At 42.5% G+C, this 21,681-nt stretch overlaps 1 protein-coding gene across 1 annotated transcript; it reads left to right on the top strand.

Moving 5' to 3' along the window:
* Positions 1 to 11,673: 11,673 nt before the first annotated feature.
* On the top strand, positions 11,674 to 18,171 carry LOC127776835 (protein DETOXIFICATION 16-like). The gene is made up of 8 exons (XM_052303395.1): positions 11,674 to 12,108; positions 14,249 to 14,793; positions 14,972 to 15,058; positions 15,174 to 15,230; positions 15,341 to 15,579; positions 17,477 to 17,595; positions 17,711 to 17,797; positions 17,893 to 18,171. Exons 1-8 carry the CDS (start codon positions 11,830 to 11,832, stop codon positions 17,950 to 17,952), a joined length of 1,473 nt encoding a protein of 490 aa, XP_052159355.1. The 5' UTR covers positions 11,674 to 11,829; the 3' UTR covers positions 17,953 to 18,171.
* The last annotated feature ends 3,510 nt before the right edge of the window (positions 18,172 to 21,681 follow it).

Raw genomic sequence — 21,681 nt, 5'->3', positions numbered from 1 at the left:
GACCGCCTCTCTCCGGGTGTCCGTTTCAATTGTGCGTGGTTATATTTAGGTCGATGCAAAGGTGCTAATTAATTACGACAGGCAAATGGGCTCTTTTGTAACAGAGAATAAGTGAATGATTTTCAAAGGATTGGAACCCTAAAGATAAAATTCCTGTGGGGGTCATTTGGGGGACTCTCAAAATTCCTTTGAAAATTAGTCCTATATGGAATGGAGCATTTCATAGGGCTTTTTGAGAAAAAACTAATATGAGGTTTTACCTCATGGATTTCTCTTATCGTGTACTTAATTAATTCCTTTGTTTTTCCTATACGCCAACTATAATTGTTTTGCTAGAAGATGTGTTTTTATTTTCTGTAGGAATTCACGGTACGTGACATTCTAATTTTATGTTTTTTTCCTATTCCCGTGTTTTAAAAATTCTATGCTCCAAATAAGCCCTAAACGTGCTAATTTACTGATTTCTTACTACTACTATCGTTGAAATCTTACAATTTTCAAGGTCTTCGGTTTACGTTCTCTTGCATGCATGGTTCCTCCAATTCTAGTTTTCTCCTTCATTCAAATCAAGGGTAGGATATACAGAAAGTTAAAATAACCGTGCGCAATCTGTACCGGTAGATCAATCAATATATTTTCAGATCAATCAATTTATGTTCATATTACGAAGCACTATGGATGAAATCTTGCAAGATTTGAAAATTAGGAATTAATACACTTAAAGGTGTGTTTGGAACCAAGGTTCTCAACTTCTACTTCATCGTTTTTTATGTGTATGTTTTTTGAACGGATAAACGATATATTTTCTTTTAAAAAATTCAATAAGTTGCTTTAAAAATCGTATTTATCTATTTTTTATTTTTTCAATTAATACTTAATTAATCACGCATACAACCTAATAGTGATTAGACTGCAATTCCTAAAAATAATGTCATTAGAAGTATGACATTCGGGAGTGGATGGCAAGGACATTATTCAATAGAGGGTGGTCTCACTAAACCCACAAGCACAATATACAATTAAACTCCTATAATTTTACATCTATGTATGCCCTCTAATTGCATTCTAGCTAACTTATATAGCATTTGGAACCTTCTAAAATTTCATTCAAGATCACATGTATCCTACTAGTCAGTGCATCTCGTACTCTTTTTTCTTCTCCAAAGTAGCTAAGCAATCTCTCGGTTTCTCCTCTTGTGCTCACACTCGCATCATCACCACTTCCCTCGTCATTCTCACCTACTTCCGCCTGAAATCGCCGGAGTTTGTCTCGAGCTAATCGCCAATCTAGCAGCAACGGTGTCTTCTTAGAGGCACATCTTCTAAGAGGTCACAAATCTCCATGCGGGGTAGATTGAAGGTAGCTCAGGATAGCGAGCTCCTCTCTTCTCCAACCACGATATCCTCTACTCTCTGGCCACCACAACCCCTTCTCAACTAAGTCGTTGTCGAATACGACACGAGATTGTCGAGTTGTCTGTGAGCTCATTAGATTTGGGTAGATCTTCCTGGTTATCAGAGTTGTCTTCATCGTATTCTCGGTCGCCGGTATCAAGTCATTGCCCTTTACTTCCCTTCCTCCTTTCCTTGTATGCTCACCGCCGACATTGCACTATATATCAAGTGGGGTACACATTTTCTTCCTCCCTTTTTATCTACTTGTATTTGTTTGAATTACCATGCATACTTTTTCTCTCAAGCCACTCGTGTCTTCTGCAGAGGACACAACACCCTACATAGACTAATTCTTCCAAGCACGCTGGTCCACATGACCTACAACACCACTCGGCACAACACTGTGTTGTAAATGCCATAATGATAATCTCTTTTTTCGAACACATGGCCATGGGCTCTTTCTCTCTCTATCAGTGACTCCTCTCCAAACAGATTGTCACACCTGGAGTTTTCCCTTCCCTTAGGTTCCAAATCACTAATAAATGATTTATAGAAAGTGCTTTGGTTAATCAGGAGAAACCCCCAGTTAACAATACATTTAATAATCGGAATTGTCAGGGAGAATTTTTTTTCAAAAAATTACTAACAGAACTTAAAGTATAATCTCAGAACACCAGAGGTAGTGTTGCTAAGTTTAAAAGTGTCAAGATCCCTCTAATAGTAGTTTTTTCCTTTGCCCTTGTGTTGATGCGAAAAACACACATTGGCCTGGGATATCTGCTTAGCTCCAGTGCAGGTCCAAGACGTTGATGAGATGTGGGCGTACCAGTCAGTTTGATCCTGTAACTGACAAGATATGTAAACAACATATCAAACAGCCTATCGGCTGACAAGCCGATGGAGTAATTCTAGCTGATGCCGATGTCAGCCGATAGCGATAGGGTTTTGAGCTATCGGCAATATGTCCAATGTAGATAATGATATAAAGACAGTCAGCTGATGATGATGCAATATAGCAATAATATAATCCAGTAGAAACCAATCGGCTAACAATATGATATGCTAGAACAAGTACTGATCCGATGGTTAAAGCATACATCGGTTGGAAATCCGATGTCATAAAATCCACAAGATTAGATAAATCAATGAAACCTTTGTTGTCATCGGCTAAATCCAACTTATATGTATATGCAATCCTTATAAGCCGATGCAACGTCTAGATAACTTATCAGCTAGCACCCTGATAGAACACTAGCATAAACCTATCGGCTTAACAAGATTTATATAATCAACAACAATCTAGTAGGTCGAACCTAACCAATGCAGTACGAGATTGTATATGATAATCTAATACTCGATGAGCTGATAGATCTGTCTAATGTGATGGATATAACAAATCTATTTATGACAGCATTGTGATTGTAGAGATATATCGGCTAAGATAGAAGATCAGACCTAACCGAGATAGTTCCAACTAAACCAATGCTCTCTAAACACAATGCAATTAGAGATAGAATTGAGATATCATGTAGGCAAATATATCAACCAAACCAGAGCGATCCAAGAGATCGAAGCGATGCAGCCTTGAACAACACTAACGTAGTCAATAGATTCACCAGGGCTGGAGGAACGTAGGACTTACCCCATTCGCCGGAGATCGAACTGAATCGATGCAGCCGTTCACTGGACCGTTTTCATTCACTGGACCGTTTTCGTTCTTTTTCTAAAATGGCACCGCATTGATTTTCCTTTTTGGAAAGTCCTAGTCCTTTCCTTTTTCCTTTTTCCTTTTTCCCTCCCCCTCTCCCCATCAGCCGTGCGCCCCCTCTCCCCATCTACCACGCGCGCCACCCCTCCCCGAACTGAGCCAGCCTCCCTCCCCTCTCCCAATCCTACTCTCACTAGGATACCCCCTTTACTAATCTAATCCCTATATAAGTGTTTCCTCCCTTTGTTTTTTCCCTTTTCCCAATCAATAGCTCTAGCCCCCACCCGTGCTGCCTGCAGCCCTAGCCGCGGCGCCTTGCTGTCGCTGCCGCCTTGTGTCGCCGCTGCAGGTTGCCGTCGCCGCCATCGCTGTAGCGTCGCTGGTACTCTGCTCTCCTAGTCCATTGATGTATTTGCTTCTGCAATCATCAATCTAGCATCCTAAGTTTTTTCCTTTTTGTTTCCTTCTAGTGTCGTCGTCGATCCCGGGTGTTGCCGTCGCCACCGTCATCGTCCCTCTCCGGTCTTCGCTCCCGGTGAGGAATCTCTCCTGTTTTTAGGGTTTTTGTCCTCGTGTGTCGTAGTTTAGTCGAGTCATCGTCGTAGCCGTGCCCTAGCCAAGCCGTTGCCGCCGTTGCCGCACCGCCGAGCCGCTGTCGCCGTTGCCGTCGTGCCGTTGTGTCGCCGTGTGCCGCCATCGTGCGTCTTTGCCGAGCCGCCGCCACTGCCTAGCCGAGCCGAGTCGCTGCCGCTTCGTCGCCACCGCCGTGTAGTTGCCAAGCCGAGCCGCCGCTTAGCGCCACCGTGTTGCAACCATGTGCCGCTTAAACCTAGCCACCGCTTTAACCTGTTGCTCGGTAGTTGAGTTGTCTAGCCATAGGTGCAACCCTAGGTTCCTATCGGCCTATCATTTGCCATACCGGGGCTTTACCGTGGATCGTGTCTGGCCCACTGGTTTAGCCGCAGCCGTTGTTGAGTCGTTCGCTCGTTCGTTCGAACGAGGTGTCGCCCCGTGTCCGTTCGTACATCCGTGTTGAGTCATCCTTTAGTTTAGAGCCGTTCGGAGCCGCCAGTTTCGGTTGATCATTTGGATGATCCCGTATCATGTAGAATTGACTCGTTAAGTCGGTGTCTTGTGAGGCTCGCTTGCCAGTCAATCTAATCCTTTGATCCTATTTTCCTTTTAGGTATTAATCTTTGTCAAATGATTAAGTTTTTTCCGTTATTAGTAATAACATAGAACATCTTGTAAAATTCATATCTAAATAATCTGAGATATGTTTTAATCAATTCAAATTGCAGTAAATTCATTAAAATGTCAAGAATCCATTAAAATTGGTTTCTTTTGCTGTTTCAGTAGCTTTTTAGCTTGTATTTACTATGTGCCTTGTTTGTCGTTTAGACTCCGGCAGTTCCGACGCCCCAGTTTATTTCGAAGTAGTCGCCAAGGTCCCGTCAGCTCAAGAGAAAGGCAAGTCATACGGGTATCATTGATCATATTGTGCCTATTTGCAAAATCTTTGCTTTTCTCTCAAAATTGCATTATTTTATAATGTCATGTGGGATGGAACTTACCCGTACTCAGCCTTTTGAATACCTTGACTCATTGATAGCTTGGGATAATAATCTGACTAGATGATTGGTTTAGGAATGCTTAGCCATGCTGAGATCAACTAACTCACCATGGGATTCACTTTAATGTAGTCCTTAATGTTTATGTTGATGTATACCTTCTTGGTATATGGTAATTAAAATGTGTTATATTGGTGGGTCATGGGTACATGCATGATTTGATTGGTGGTCGTGCCCATGACAATTAAGGATCGGTTCTCGGGAATCCCTGAAAGATATACTCGTATTAACCACAAGCTAGATGGGCTCCAGGCTGAATCTTAAGTATAATCTTTTCTAGCTAGCATACCAAGGCAAGGGTAGGCGTGATGGAGTATGGATGGACCGGGAGGCGGTCCATGCTGCTTCCGGATTCATCTAGGCACGAACGGGGACTGCCTATCGCCTATATAGGGATGGGGGTGAAACCAGAGGTGGGTGTGTTGGTTAGGGGTGGTTATATGGAGGGTTTTGTCACGATTTCCCCCTTTGCAGTATCGTGGCAGTACTTTGGGGCATGGTAACATGTGTGGAATCGTGTCTTGTGGGTAAAATTGTACACCTCTGATCAGAGTAAAACTATTCGAATAGCCGTGCCCACAGTTATTGGGCAGTCAACCAGCTCACCGTGATTAGTCTCACCTTAATAATTTGACTTAATGAACTGGTATAGTTCATGTGGTTTTGGGTTGGGCCTGTCATAACGTGGTTTAGTGTTGGACAGTGATGATTTTAATACTGCTTAATTATCTACTGTTTTACTGCTTTCAACTTATGATTTATAAATGCTGCTTTTTACTACAAATATCCTATGAGCCAATCCTTTGATTACCCTTGCATCATACATTCTCCTTGGTATGTCTTATTGAGTACGGTGGTTGTACTCAGTCTTGCTTTATTTTCCCAATCTACCAGAAGCAGAGAATTTGTCGGATGGTGAGTTCCATGAAGATTAGGCTTATGCGAGACGTCGAGATTTTGCCTGTGGATTATGGAGGAAGCTTCGCTTTGCTGAGAAGATTAAGTTTAGATGGTCTTTAGTTTTTATGCTGCTTTTCTGAGTTTATTTTATATTTTTGTAAGACGTGGAACTGTATCAAATTGTCATCTGTGTACTCTGGTTGATGCCTGGACAGAGGTTGAATGCACTGATAGCCGGTGATTCAGGTTGTTGAATCTCTGGGCGCTACACGGAAGAAAGGCGATTCTTTCTTCCTCTTCATTCGGCCCCTTTCCTCCATCGATTCCGACGGTTCTGGTCGCCTAAGATAGGGGAAGATGGTCCAGGTAGTCGGGTTCTTCCCGCAGTTGGGTTTTCCCCTTTGTTTCCTCTTTTCTTTTGGTGTTTCTGTGAAATGCAAGAGTTCGCTGTCGTCGTATTTCTCTTGTCCCGGTGGCTTTCTCTGGATTTCGGCCAAACTCATCCATGGAATGGTCTCTTGGTTTGCCATGGACGTCCCTAATTGGAAGTAAGGCAGATTTGCTTCACACAAAGTTGCTTTTGGATTGCAATAGCAAAAATTTACATGGACCCCTTAAAGGACTTCCTAGTAAATTTCAGGAGCTTTTGTTAATTTGTTCATCTTTAAGGGGTCAGTTTGCAAAACTGTTTGTACTCGCAGTTGATTCCGCATTTGGATAACTCATGTTATATGCACCTAGTTATCTATATTCAATAAAATTGCATGAGTTTTTTTTAATAAAAAGAGAATTTTCCCTTTGGAAATCTTTTGGCAGTGAGCAGAAGTCCAAGGTCGTCTTGTTTTTGCCTATTTCTGCCTTGCATTTGCGTAGTACTCCCTACATCCTATAATATAAATTGCACCAGAATTTGGTAGGATGTAACGTATTCTAGACCTATAAATCTGGATAGGGAGGGAGCATATCCAGATTCATAGTACTAGAATATGTTAAATTGCACTAAAATCTCTTATATTATGGGATGGAGGAAGTATTTCATGAGCTGGGTGAGCTTTTAGGGAGTGATGAGGAGTCGACGATGAGGATGAATTGTTTACTATTGACAGTCAGGGCGGTCTTAATTATTGAGATCGAAGACAGTGTGGGGTATAGGTGGATTACTGGCAGGCACGAGCTATTAGGCCGCACAGATGAGATGCACTAAACTGTGACGTTAATTACTTGTCATAATCTCATGCATGCCTTGCCTGCAACGGCCACTTTTTTGTTTATTACACCTCCCAGCTCAATGACAAATCAAAGCAGATCAAATCCTCCAGCTTAGCGAAGCCAAAGCGAATCGTGAAAAATACTCTAATTAAATAAAGTAGACTTATCAACTGGAGGTTCGGATCAATAGGGGCGAGCTGCAGACGTACGGGAGCCACGTGGGTGTTGTCGGTCGTGCCCAGGACGACTGCACAATCCATGGTCGGTTGATGATGCCGATGGTCATGCAGGCATGTTTCATGTAAAGAGCAGTAGAATAGTAGGATATAAGCCAGCTACAAACATATTTTAAAAAAATAAATAAGGAGAAAGAAGAGCAGCGGGCTACAGATTTATAGCCAGCTATAGCACGGACTACGAGACGCAGTGTGTATGATAGGTGGGTCTAGTATGTAACTATTATATAGATGAGCTATTAAATTAGCTATAAATGAATTGAAGCTAGTAGTTGGCTATACTATTAAACTCGCTCTAAAGAGCACCAGACAGTACGTACGGTACTGGAGGTGACCATGGTCGCTGAGCAGTGTAGTAGACGGTTGGAAATACTGTAGAATTAAGGGTATTTTTTGGTCGAGAGGTTCAGCTCTGACTAGCTTGTTTTTTTTAAGCTAGAGTACAACTAAACAGCTTTCACTTTATGCCCGTGAAGTTGATTAAAGTGTCCTTATAAAATAAACTAAAATGATAGAGCGGTGTTTAGATTGCTCTGACTCTTAAAGTTTAGAACTTTGAGCTGTACCAAATAAACTCAACACAATAACGAAACCCAAAATTAAGTATGGGTGGTGGTGGGGGAGAGGAGGGGTACTGTCAAGACTAACCAATACCAGTGGCGGACCCAGCATAAAATTTTAGGTATGGCGGACTTTCTAAATGTACTTAGAACCGAGACATTTTTTTATAAAAAAAACACGAACATATACCAAAACATTAGTATATAATGTATATGATAAAAAAAATTAGTGTGCATATCCAATAAAACTATAAGCAAATAATTTACTGTTTTCAATATAGGTGAAGATTGATTCCTGGAAGGTGATTCCCTAGAGCCATCCAAATGTTCCTATTCCAAATTACCCTCCTCCAAATATTTGTGGTTAGCGTTGAAAAAATAGTAATTATACGTTTGCTCAATTCCTTAAAGAACAATTCCAGCCGATGCAGTTGCATCATCACTTGGACAATGCATGATAACTTGTTCCACCATACCAGTATTAGCTTGTACTAGTACTAATACTAAAAGATTAGTGCTTATTGCCCCCATCATCACGGTAACCACCAATGAAACAGTCAGTAGTTTTGTTGTTTAGTTGATAGTTACTGTTGGCAGATAGATATTGCAGCTGCCACACCTTACCACAAGGGAAGGTCCGCCGGTCCAATACACCAAAGTTGATTGAAATAATCGAACAAAACAGCATAAAAAAGTTATACACGTAAATACCATTTTAGCAAAGTCATTCCACGTAACAATGAACATATGCTCTTGAAGCACAAAATATGGTAGCACACCACATAAGTTTGGCAATTTGCAGGACAAAAGAAAGCTACATCTCTATTATTTTGAATTTAGCAAGGAGTTCAAATATTTGAGCCTATTTATTTATTTATTTATGGCGTGTTGTAATTTCCGAACTCAAAACTTCTTATACTAAAGTTTGATAAGGCTTCAAATTAACACTATCTAAAATTTAATAATGCCAAAATATAGCGTTACCAAAGTTTAGTAAATATATATTTCTTGAACGAAGCGAACAAGCCCTTAATTGGGGTTTTACACTTGTGCAGTGCCAAAGTGTTTTTTTTTTGGAACGACTCGCACGAGACGGTGCGAAGTTCTATTGATAGAGCAAAAAAAAATTACAAGATTACAACCCTGGAGGGTCGTAACCAGAAAAAAGGAAAAATATACCACCACCCACATACCGACATCGCCAACACATAAGCCCAGGAGAAAGCTAGCACCGGACCGGCTGCCGCTAAGCATAACCGACCGCCACTAGACCAACAAAGGGACCCAGTTGAGATTGCCCTATAGGGGATGCCAAAACGACGTCTTCTAGAAGAGAAGCGACGGAAAAGCCGCCGCTGCCGTCCGTCGGGGCTCAAAGGAGCCAAGACTGGGCTTTCGCCCGGCAATCACCCTTGAGGGGGTAAGACAGCAGTGCCAAAGTGGTCGTTTACTGCCAAAAAAAAAAAAAAAGAAGAAAAGGAGAAGTGGCTACTGTTAACAACCCGATTTGCAATGTTTCCAAACGTCAATATCGAGTGCAACAATGGAGGGTGGAGATGGAGATGGCAAGGTCTAGTATATAGGAAATGGAGAGATGGAAGAAGAAAAACGTACATACTCGACGAGGATCCAAGCCCGGACCCAAATTGCTGCCGCCGCAGCTGTTCGCTCTCGCCGTCCAGGCCAAGCTTTCGTGCTGGATTCTCCTTCTAGTACAACTGCTGCTTTTAAATTCTTTCCTTAGGCTTTACTTGGAACATGACGTTGGGCTGCATCAATAGTCTGGTTCAGCTGCACCTTAGGAAGCCCATGGGTTCCTAACAGCTACTACTACAAGATCTGATAGAATAAGTTCATTCGAGGTCCCTCAATTTGTCGTCCAGTCTGGTTTTCATCCACAGACCGAAAAACCGGATACAAACATCCCTCAACTTACAAAACCATACAAACGAGGTTCCTCGACAGTATTGACCCCCGGTTTTTATTGACGTGGCGCCTAAACGGATCGTTTGACTAAGTCTTTGTCCCACATTGTATTGATGTGGTGCTTACGTGGCAAATCCCAAAAAATGATAAAACCCGTGGAACCCACATGTCAATCACACACAGTAATAATAATAAATGGTGGGGCCCATGTGGCCCACATGTCATCCTCAAAACTCCCTCTTATTTCTATCCCCCTGCAGGGTAAAGCGCGGTGCAGGGGCAAGCGGCGGCCTGAGTAAGGGCGGAGCGGGCGGCGGAGGACGCGGAGCGACGGGGTGGAGGGGCCGACCGGCGGAGCGGGGCATGCGGCGGGTGAAGCGGCGGCGACGGTGGAGGAGCCTAGTGGTGCAGAGCGAGGCGGGCGGTGATCGGAGCGGCGGCTACCCCTCCCGCCGAAGCGAAGCGGCGGTCGGAGCTTTTCAGCATGTGAGTAGCGAAGGGCGCGAAGCACGGAGCGGCGGGAGTAGAATAGGACGAAGCCAAAGCGGGAAAACGTGGAGAGGAGGTCATCGGCTCCGACGCTCCAGCCGAGGGAGTGGAAGAAGAGTGTCTTAGTCGTGGGGTCAGCCTTCGCTGCGAGCCACACTATCGCCATCGTCGCGTGGGTCGTCTTCGCAATGTCCTCCTCATCGTCGTCCCCTCCGGCGTCGTCCTCCCCCTCGGCATGCGGCCCTACCTGCCGCCTCGTGCCAGCAGGGGTGGCGGAGGTAGCTCGTCCCCGGGGAGGGCGCCGTGCCGATGAAGGTGAGGACGGGGGTCCGTGTCCCCAGCAGCGTGGTGGGAAGAGGCCGGCGGCGCCATGAGGTAGGGGCAGCTGGTGGCACACACGCCGGCGGTGAATGTGAGTCCCCCTACAGCGGCGGGGCCGGTGAGCGGGGGAGCTGAGGGGCGGGGAGGCCTGCACCGGTGAGGCAGCACAGGAGACAGGCCGCCGGGAGTCGATGGGCCCTCCAATCCCCAGCGAGCCGGCGATAGAGGAGGTCGGCGGACACCATTCTGAACCAGGTTCGTCGTCGCCACGGCCGCCGCGGGCTAGTCCGATCTGTTGCCGGAGCTCCTCTCCAAGATCGCTGGCGGCCTCATCAAGCTCCCTCTGTCGGTTCCGCTCCTCATGGCACGCGACGGCAGGTGGGCCAACGGCGCTTCTACGCATCCCCGCACGGGTGGACGCTCGCCATCGACCCCACTGACCTCGCCGTGTCGCACCTTCACTCCTTCACCCCTTCCGCTGGGCGTCCTCGCCGTCGAGGAGAAGAGAGAGGAGTGGGGAGAGAGATGAAGAGAGGGGAGATGGGGAGAGATAGAGGAGGAAGAAGATGAGGGGAGATCGCCGGCAGCCTCACCGCGGACGGGCTCCCTCCGCCGCCTTTGCTCATGGCGTGCGGTGGCAAGTAGGGTGGCAGCCGCCTCTACACGTCCCCGCACGACGCACGTGGGCCCCACTATTTTGTTATTATCTTGTGTGCAGCTGACATGTGGGTCCACATTTTTTATTTTTTTCGGGTAACAAATTGCCACGTAAGCACCACGTCAATGCCACGTGCGACGAGTACCTAGTCAAACCAACAACGTAGGCGCCACGTCAGCCAAAATTACTTTCCAAACCGTTGGGGGATCTCGTTTACACCGGTTTTGATAGTTTGGGGACCAGTTGTATCTGGTTTTTGGTTCAAGGATGAAAATCGGATTCGGTGTAAAGTTAAGGCACCTGAAATGAACTTATTCCTGATCTGATGGATGTTGGACAGCCCATCCTGGAAGTGGCACCGCCCAACACCAGGCCCAATCCCATTCCCCATCCTCACGGCCATTTCGCTCTGCGCCCATAAACATCACCGCTTGAGGCCACAGCCGATCGATGCACGCGGCCAATCGGTGGACGACGACGACGACGACGACGACCCAGATGCAACAGCGATCGGAGTACGCAAAATTCCTCGCCGTGCAGCGCCAGGCAAACACATGAAATTAGCCATATCTGCTTGGAAGTTGGAACCACTAGTACATGCAAAGCTCCCTACCACGGTGCCACCCCCACCCCACCCCACCCCTGCCGCCGCCTACGGATCACAAATTCACAACTCAATTCTCTCCACACAAAAACACACACGTAACTACGTACGCTTAATCAGTGATCGATCGAGCTGGAGTAGCTAGCTGACAAGAGGAGGTACGTGTCGCCGGCGATCGATCGATTGACCGACATGGCGGCGAAGGGGAGCCCGGAGGAGGAGGCCCTCCTCGCCGGCGTCGGAGGTGATCATCAGCTGGTGGAGTCGGATGAGTTGGCGCCAGCTGCAGCGGTGGTGCGGGAGGAGGTGAAGAAGCAGCTGTGGCTGGCCGGCCCGCTCGTCGCCGGCGCGCTGCTGCAGAACGTCATCCAGATGATCTCCGTGATGTTCGTCGGCCACCTCGGCGAGCTCCCCCTCGCCGGCGCCTCCATGGCCAGCTCCTTCGCCTCCGTCACCGGCCTCAGCCTCCTGGTATTAATACGGTTTTTAATTACTCATTCATCATCATTTTGCTCATATAATTACTAGTAGAAACTAGTACTCTACTTCCTCGGCCGTAAACATTTCTGGAGAGTTTGGCGTGAATTAAGGAGGTACGTGAAATTGAATGACGAAAAGTTCTAATTGATTGAAAAAAGAAAAATATGTAGATAAATTAAATGAGAGGTGGTTGTGATTGGTTGAGATGATAAGAGGCAAATGAAGAAATAATTACACTTAAGACAAATTTGAACCTAGCTAACGCAATTCATCTATATATGTCGCTAGCTGTAGCAAATTATGATCAACATCGTTTTAGCCAAATTATGATAAACATGAATATCGTTTTAGTCCATCATTTAGCCTATAGCTGATTATAAAACATATATAATCTTATTAATGAAATATATTAATTCATAGGTACATTATATATGTGGTTATTAGCAACTTAAAAGTTCACTACAACGAAAAACAACATCAAAATAAGTTATAAAATTATGATTTAAAATTTAAATTTTAACTGCAGTTAATAAGTTGAAGAGAAAACGAAACGCACTAGAAGTTATATCTCCAGTCTATTTTGGTTCATATATATCTGGATCAATATAATTCGTCCCCTTTGTTGGTAGAGGATCGATCGACATTTCTCCCCACAGTTCTATGATTGGGAAGATCAAGTGATCAACCACTCTATATTGATCAGTACGTGTCACTATAAAATCGTTTGCTCTAATTATAATATTGACAGGAGAACTACTTTTAATTTCAGTGTACAACTAGTCTTCTTCCAAGGGGAAAATTTAATTAGTATTTCTTTGTGAAAGTGGTGCTGTCTAGCTATGATTTCGAGGCCCCACCTCTGAGTATATTATATATTTTGTTCAGCATTTTTCGCTCCTTTTGACCGTAGAGAGGACTTTTCACTGAAGAGAGGAGAAAGATCAATGGTAGTCCAATGTTAAATCATCCAGTTGTCATCTGCATGTTTTCCTGCTTAGAACCTTTCTGAACGTATTACCAGTAGGCTCCATGATTGTTCCAAATCTAAAAAAAAAAATACTAATATAGCAAGCATATGGCAATTAAGTTTGAGGTTGCATGGTCTTACCGAAGGAATTTTATACCTGCTGCGCTCTGCTGATATATTTTAGGAAAGTTAAATAGAGCACGGCAGGTTGAAACTTTGCCAACAATTTACAAATATTGTTCTAAAAAAACAATTTACAAATATTTATCCTGATATATATAGTGCTCATGACAACATTTTGCCTTTGACCAACAAATTATATTACAAAACGATGGGATCATTTCCCCCTAGGTTACTAGAAGGCACTATATATGATGCCATATTTTCTATAAGAAATAGTCAAATTTTTACACTGTAAATTACTTACATTTATACTATAATTTTTAATAATTATATTGTAATTTTATAATACATATTGTATAAGAAAATTAGGACTAAAAGTAATTTTTTATTTACATAGAAGAAGAGATAGGAGAGTTATTAAAAATACTTACACAATCACATAGAAAAAAACTGTGAAATTAATCAAGTAAAATAGATGGCGCCATATCTTTAACAACTGCTATAAATTTGTGAATATCATACCGAAGACATTGCATATCATATCTTTGCGCTGATATAATTCCTAGAGGTGCTAGTAAAGAACCAGGCATCTCAGTCGGTGCATCTGTGATGGAGACGTACGGCCTATTACAAAGGTCTCATCTTTACCGGGCCGAAAAAGGCCCGTCACAGATGCAGTATCTTGAGTCCTAAGGCCTAGGTAATAAGAATTTTGGATGGTGATGAATTCACTTATAAATTTATAGGTAGAACTATAATTCAAAGATTGGTATAGTTGCTATACAAGCAAATCCGTGTCGCAATTTTGAGTTCAATTTTTCCCTTTTTTTCCCTGAACAAACACTCGTCTCACATATTTTCTGTCCAAGACTCTTCCTGTTCAAATCATGATATTTCGAATGAACACCTTTTCCCCTTCTACGTACATACCGCGAATACATGCATCAATTCCGTCAAAAGCAAAAATACAACATATACATTGTTTCGAAACAAGCTTAACCATTTTGAAATTGAATAAATTCCACTGGGCTTCATGATCAGCTAGGAATGGCAAGCGCACTGGACACCCTGTGCGGCCAGGCGTTCGGCGCCCGGCAGTATCATCTCCTGGGCGTCTACAAGCAGCGCGCCATGCTGCTGCTCACCGCCGTCAGCGTCCCGCTCGCCGTCGTCTGGTTCTACACCGGCGACATCCTCGTCGCGTTCGGGCAGGACGCCGACATCGCCGCGGAGGCCGGCGCGTACGCCCGGTGGATGATCCCGGTGCTGTTCGCCTACGGCCCGCTGCAGTGCCACGTCCGGTTCCTGCAGACGCAGAACGTGGTGCTCCCGGTGATGGCGAGCGCCGGCGCGGCGGCGCTGTGCCACCTGGTCGTGTGCTGGGCGCTCGTCTACGCCGCCGGGATGGGCAGCAAGGGCGCGGCGCTGAGCAACGCCGTGTCGTACTGGATCAATGTCGCCATCCTGGCGGTGTACGTGAGGGTGTCGAGCTCTTGCAAGAAGACATGGACGGGGTTCTCCATGGAAGCCTTCCATGACCCGCTCAGCTTCTTCAGGCTCGCCATCCCTTCCGCTCTCATGGTCTGGTCAGTGATCGATCGACTCAGTTCACACTCTTCCTCGATCTGTTGAGAATTTGATACTTCTCTGAAAGTTTAAATCCTTCTCTTTTTTTTTTTTTTGAAAATTTCGAGCCTTTCTTTATGTTGTGCAACTCGATCGAAGATACTCGTGTGGCGATGACATTCTGCTCTGGCATTGCAGCTTGGAGATGTGGTCGTTTGAGCTCATTGTGCTTCTTTCAGGTCTTCTTCCCAACCCGAAGCTAGAGACGTCCGTGCTATCAATCAGGTAATACTAAACAGAAATTGATCACCACACATTTCGACTGAAATGTTTTTGTGCCATGCCAAATAGAGACAGAAAAAAAAACAGTCTGAAACATATTCGGTTGCAATTTTGACAGCCTCAACACTGCTGCTTTCGTTTGGATGATCCCCTTTGGCCTCGGTTCTGCCATAAGGTATACGTAGCATTCATCCTCCTAGCTTACACTGCATTGCAGTCAACATTGCTCATCATCATCATCGTCATCAGTGCCTGTATTATCCATCATGATCTTGCATGATGCAGCACCCGTGTCTCCAACGAGCTCGGAGCGGGCCGGCCCCGCGCGGCCCGCCTCGCCGTGCGGGTCGTTGTGTTCATGGCCGTCTCGGAGGGATTGGTGATAGGGTTGGTGCTGGTTGGCGTGCGCTACATCTGGGGCCATGCTTACAGCGACGAGGAGGAGGTTGTCACATACGTGGCCAAGATGATGCTGATCATCGCAGTCTCCAACTTCTTCGACGGGATACAGTGTGTCCTTTCAGGTACACCTGATTATTTCTCCTTCCTGGCTGGATACTAAGTTACACAAGTTCGTCGTCACAATAGCCAAGCTGATTAGCGATGAATCATGTGTAGAGTGTTTTGCTTTCTCTCCAAGAATTCTATTTAAGATATTCTCTGATTTATAATAGGCTTTAATAGACGGCGTAGGAGGGTTTCAGAATATATTTATTATACATAAATTTCCTCTTTTACTGATTGAAACGGCACGTTAGCACAAAGTATATGAAAACTAGGACTTAGGGGGGGGGGGGGGGGGGGGTTATGGACGTTACCTTTGTGTTATTGAGCCTTCTATAGTTTTAAATTTATTTTTCTTACATTTAAAGTGAGTCATGACTAGATGGCTTTTTATTTTATTTTGTAACATTGTAGATTTATATATGTTCTACTCCCTCCGTCCCATAATATAAGAAATTATGCGTAAGTCATGGACAGACAAAAGCAGTATATGCTTATGAAGCGATAGAGGATGATATAATATATATTGCCAATTACCCTGGCTCTTTACCTTGATGGCATACATGCTCATTGCACTTTAGATAGCAATGTGTTGTATAGACACCTCGTTAATATTTGTGAACCGACGTTTGGTGGATTGGGGTTTGTAAGTTGGAGCTAATACATAGGAGTTGAGTGTTACATATTGATATATATATAGTTAGCCCTATAAAGGCTGAATACATTTGGATCAGCTGATATACTAAAAGCAACTTAAGTTTAAACTCCAAGATTGAAAAGGAAAAGATTGACATATATGCCCTCTACTCTTGTTTAATCTATCCTTCAGAACATAAATACTGTATGCAAAGATCACATTTAATCTTTTTTTATGATAATGTATTCACTTTAAATATTCTAGATATAATTGCATTGAAATTATCACTATATATGTTAGAATTAGAATCGGGGACATATCCGGTGAAAATGAGCTAAGTGTTGAAAACTCGTGAAAATCATACCTAAAAGTTTTCTAAATTCATGAAAAAAATACTAGAGATAGGTGTAGATATGAAATACATTCTCACCAAATCTCAAGTTCAAACTCAACTTCGTTTAGGAGTAACAAAAAAGACAAATTTCAGGTGAATAGTAACAGGACACTATTCACCAGAAATTTGTCTTTTTTGTTTCTCATAAAGGAACTTGAGTTTGGAGTTGAGATTTGGTGAGAATGTATTTTATATCTAAACCTATCTCTAGTATTTTTTTTCATAAATTTACGAAACTTTTAGGTATGATTTTCACGAGTTTTCAACACTTAGCTCATTTTCACCGGATATGTCCTCATTAGAATCACTCGCAATTAGAGTTTTTTTTTTCAATTTTGTGACATTGTTGATCTAAATTAATTATGTGTATTAATGAAGTGGTATATGATGATATATAATCTACATTAGTAATTATTTTCATAATTTATTTAATATTGTTGGGATGGCATGCAAAAGGTCAACATATGTCTGAAAACAACATAGAAAATATTTTTTTTTCAGAATGTTACTCACAATTTGAGTTGTTATTTTTCAGTGTTGTAGATCAAATTTAATTAAGCATATTCTCTGAATTGATATTTGATGATATAGTCTTCATTGTAAATTTTCTTTGCAATAGTTTTATTGTTTTTACTAGTCAAAATATAGCTAATATTTGTCTTGACTGTTAATTTAATCATAATAGAACTACAATGATGTAGAAGGATAGAAAATTCAATATACGGTTTACAAGTCATGATTATCACATAACATTTTATGAAGTTCTGAAAATTGATCATCAAAGTTTTAAAAGTTTCACCGATTCTTATCCTAAACATGTACACCAAATATTTATGACCTGTTGGAGTAATAATTTTCCGTTCGTGAAATTTACATATTTGTGCAGGTGTGGCTAGAGGGTGTGGATGGCAAAAAATTGGAGCTTGTGTAAACCTTGGCGCCTACTATATCGTTGGCATCCCTTCAGCTTACCTCATAGCTTTTGTCTTACATGTCGGCGGAATGGTGCTTACTGAAGAACCCTCAAGATCTTTTGTTTGCCTGAATTTTCATCAAGTTCCTTGTTGCAAGTTGTTTTTGGTTGATGCTATGAGTTTCAACAATGCTGAATGTCTTATAGGGTCTATGGCTAGGCATCATCTGCGGCCTCTTGGTGCAAGTCCTGCTACAAATGGCAATAACACTATGCACAAATTGGGATAAAGAGGTGCATACATGCACTTTTTTCCCTAGCTAGCCAATATTATGTTGCTGCTATTTTAAGTTCGAGAGTGAAGTGTATTCATAATTTTGTATTTACAGGCGGCTAATGCGAAGGACAGGGTCTTCAGTTCTTCTCTTCCTTCAGATCTCGCAACATGAAGTTAGAGGTGATAGTTGTGAAAGCGTGCTTGCAGACTACATGCTATTACTAATCAGGCCGCATTGATCTAGTTTCTCTTGGTTGGGTGTCGATCGTAAAATTTAGTATGCTGATCTGGAAGCTTAAAACAACTTGTGTATATTGCCACTTTTATATATATGCTGCCTTGTGAAATTTATTTATTTTTATCAGTGAGAGTTTCTAAACTCAGGATCTAACTGCCATAGCCTAAAGATTGTCACTTAATTCTTTGATCTAATATGGAATTTAGTGAAAATAACTAGTTGAATCTTAAAGAAGTATATAGTACCACCACTTTAGGGAAGCTGATCTCATCCTTGGTGTTGGAGTAGATGAGTCATGAATCCGGCAAGCCACTGGCTCAATACTGGAGGCGTCGACGGAAAATGGTTGTGGATCCTTCTTGCAATGGCTCTGGAATTGGCCGTTCGGGTCCCTCCCAATGCCTTTATATGTATCAAGATCTTTTTGGGAGTTCAGTGCACAAGAGATTGCCATCTCACATGCATGCAGGGGTTTCTCTCATTTTGTCTAGCATTGGTGGAAAACCGTCACTGATCATGGCGCAACATTTAGTAAGATGTGTGATTTAAACATTGGGTGGCCATGTTCCCTCTTGACCCAGTCTCCCAGTTTGTTAACTAAGAGATCAACCAAAAATCAATGGGAGACTGGGTAACATACATTTTTTTTTTATGATCCAAGAGGTAGCTACCTTTTCGTTGAATAGGAGAAAGCATAATTATGGGGGGGAAAAGTATGTTATGCCTCCTGAATATTAGCTTGCTAACTGATCTCGCAACTATCAGCTTGCTACCTAAAGGAAATCTAAATGATTGCATAGTAGGCAGAATGGCAAATGACGAGTCATGTAGCTCATCCGGCACAACTAAAAAGGATAAGTTGCTTTCTACTTCCTCCGTTTCTAGCATTGCTCACATTCATATAGATGCTAATGAATGAAACCCTACACAACACAAGCACATTCAAAATGAACCATTATGGTTCGTGGCTTGGACTGATCCATCGCAATAGAAAAGAATATATATTTGCATAAATATGGTGATTAGTTAGTGGTCTACTCTTAATACGTGGGCAATTTTGTACTTGTACATAGCATGTAACTTCTAACCTAAAATCTGGATTTGCAATCCATTTGAACTGATGTGCTCCATTCGAACAGAGCCGTAAAATGACTCTATCATGGATTAAGTAAGTTAATTATGTAAACAAGTTGTTCAGGTGAAAACGTGCCCTCACCAGAAAAACTGAGCACCCATGTTAGTGATTCGTAAATTCCGATGTGGATAAACATTGCAAATGTGTGCTGGTGTGCTTGTGTGCCTGTGTGCCCTAGGTTGGTCAGCAAAGCCCAAGGTGCCGTCTTACGCCATGGAGTCAAAAGATGGACAACAATTTGCGGTTGCATGGGTAAAGGAATAAGTTCATTTGTGGTCCCTTAACTTGACACTGAATCTAATTTTCATCCCTAAACCGCAATACCAGATATAACGGGTCCCTCAATTATCAAAACCGGTGCAAATAAAATCCCAAGGCAGTTTGGATGACGGTTTTGGCTGACGTGGTCATCGTCCTACGTGGCGATGATGTGGCACTGGAAACAAAATATAAAAACTAAAAATTAAAATAAAAAGTACAGGACCCACATGTCATTGAGTGTTTGATTAAAAATAAAAGTATTACACTGGGACCCACAACCAATCCTATAAAGCCTTTGTGGTTCATGGTTGGAATGGTTGGCATAGAAAATGTAGGCTAAAAGAGCATGTTGGTAGTGTTGGTAGCTTACATAATCAAGCCATGAAAAATTGTGATGTTTTGTTTCAAAGAGCCCAACACATTGATGTCCATATGCAAGTGTAAAGTGAAGCTGCTAAAAATGCATATTTTGTTCGATTAAATGGATAAATTAATGTTGCTAGGAGGTTGTTAAAGTTAGGTTTGCCTTTTCGGGGCCATGATGAATCAAGTGCTTCATACAACAAAGGTAATTTCTTGGAGTTTCGTGATTTCTTAGCAGAGCATGATGTTGCTTTAGGCAAGGTAGTGGGGAAAAATGCATCGAAGAATTGTCTTATGATAGCTCCTGAGATTCAAAAGGATATTGTTGAATGCTTTGCCAAAGAAATATTACATTCCATTTTGGAAGAACTTGGCCATGATGTGTTTTGCTTGCTAATTGATGAGTTAAGAGATATTTCTTGCGAAGAGCAAATGCCCGTGGTGTCGAGGTACGTTGATAAATGTGGAATTGTGAAAGAAAGGTTTGTTGGTGTTGTTCATGTGAAGGAAACAACAGCCTCATTCCTCAAGGCTTCTATTGATACTCTAATGGCAGATTTTAATCTAAGCTTGAGTCAAGTTAGAGGCCAAGGATATGATGGGGCTAATAATATGCGAGGTGAATATAATGGGTTACAATAATTGATCATGAGAGAGAGTACTTCAGCTTATTATGTCCATTGCTTCGCCCACCAACTTCAGTTAGTAGTTGTGGCTGTTGTGAGAAAGCACAAAGGAGAAAGTAATTTCTTTAGTATGATTTCTACCTTGTTAAATGTGGTTGGTGGTTCAGCTAAGAGAAGGGACATGATTAGAGACATCAATAGTGAGCATGTGAGCAAGGCATTAGGTTGTGGGCTACTTCAAAGTGGAAAAGGGTTAAACCAAGAGCAATCTCTTCAAAGACCAGGAGATACTCGTTGGAGTTCTCATTACAAAACTCTCAAAAGTTTGGTAGATATGTTCCCAACAATTGTTGAAGTGCTAGAATTTATGGAAGAGGATGATAGGGATAGAGCAAACAGAGATCAAGTGGCGGGTCTTTTAGTGTACTTCCAGTCTTTTGACTTTGTCTTTTACTTGCATCTCATGTTGACTGTCCTAATAATCACAAACACCTTGTCATTAGCACTACAACGGAAGGATCAAGATATTGTGAATGCAGTTAAATGTGTGAGATCTACAAGAGGTCATTTGGATGACCTTAGAAGACATGGATGGGAAAAATATGATCTTACCAAACTAGAAATGGGAGAAGTATACATTAATCCAAAGAAGCCAAGGCAAAAAACAGGAATTACAGACAAGCATCATTATGACGTGGATTGTTTTAATAATGTTATTGATTAGTTACTTCAAGAGCTAATGAGACAACATCTGAATTGCTTCTTTGCTCGGCAGCTTTTAATCCAAGAGAATCATTTCGTGATTTTAAAGTGGAGAGTTTGATGAGCCTGGCCAAACTTTATCCCAATGATTTCAGTTCTGCAGAATTGAGAGATCTTAGTCATCATCTTAGTCTCTACATCGCCGATGTGCGAGAAGATGAGAGATTTTCCCACATAAAAACAATTGGTGATCTTTCTCAAAAAATGGTGGAGACAAGAAAACATATTTGCTATCCTTTGGTGTACTGTCTTTTGAAGCTAGTATTAGTATTGCCCGTTGCCACTGCGGCAGTTGAGATATGTTTTTCAGCCATGAAGATTGTGAAATCAGAATTGCGCAATCGTATGAGTGATGACTACTTAAGTCATAGTCTTATACGCTATGTGGAGAAAGAAGAAATGAGAAAAGTTACCAATAAAGCCGTAGTTGACCGTTTCATGAAAAGATGAGAAAACGAGTATACTAAAATGTAACACATTTATTTTTATGTTTTTATACATTCATTGGATATAAAT

Source organism: Oryza glaberrima, chromosome 6 (assembly GCF_000147395.1).
Source record: "Oryza glaberrima chromosome 6, OglaRS2, whole genome shotgun sequence".
Classification (NCBI taxonomy): Eukaryota; Viridiplantae; Streptophyta; class Magnoliopsida; order Poales; family Poaceae; genus Oryza; species Oryza glaberrima.
Note: the sequence above shows the minus strand (reverse complement) of the source record. Positions and strands in the feature narration are given on the sequence as shown.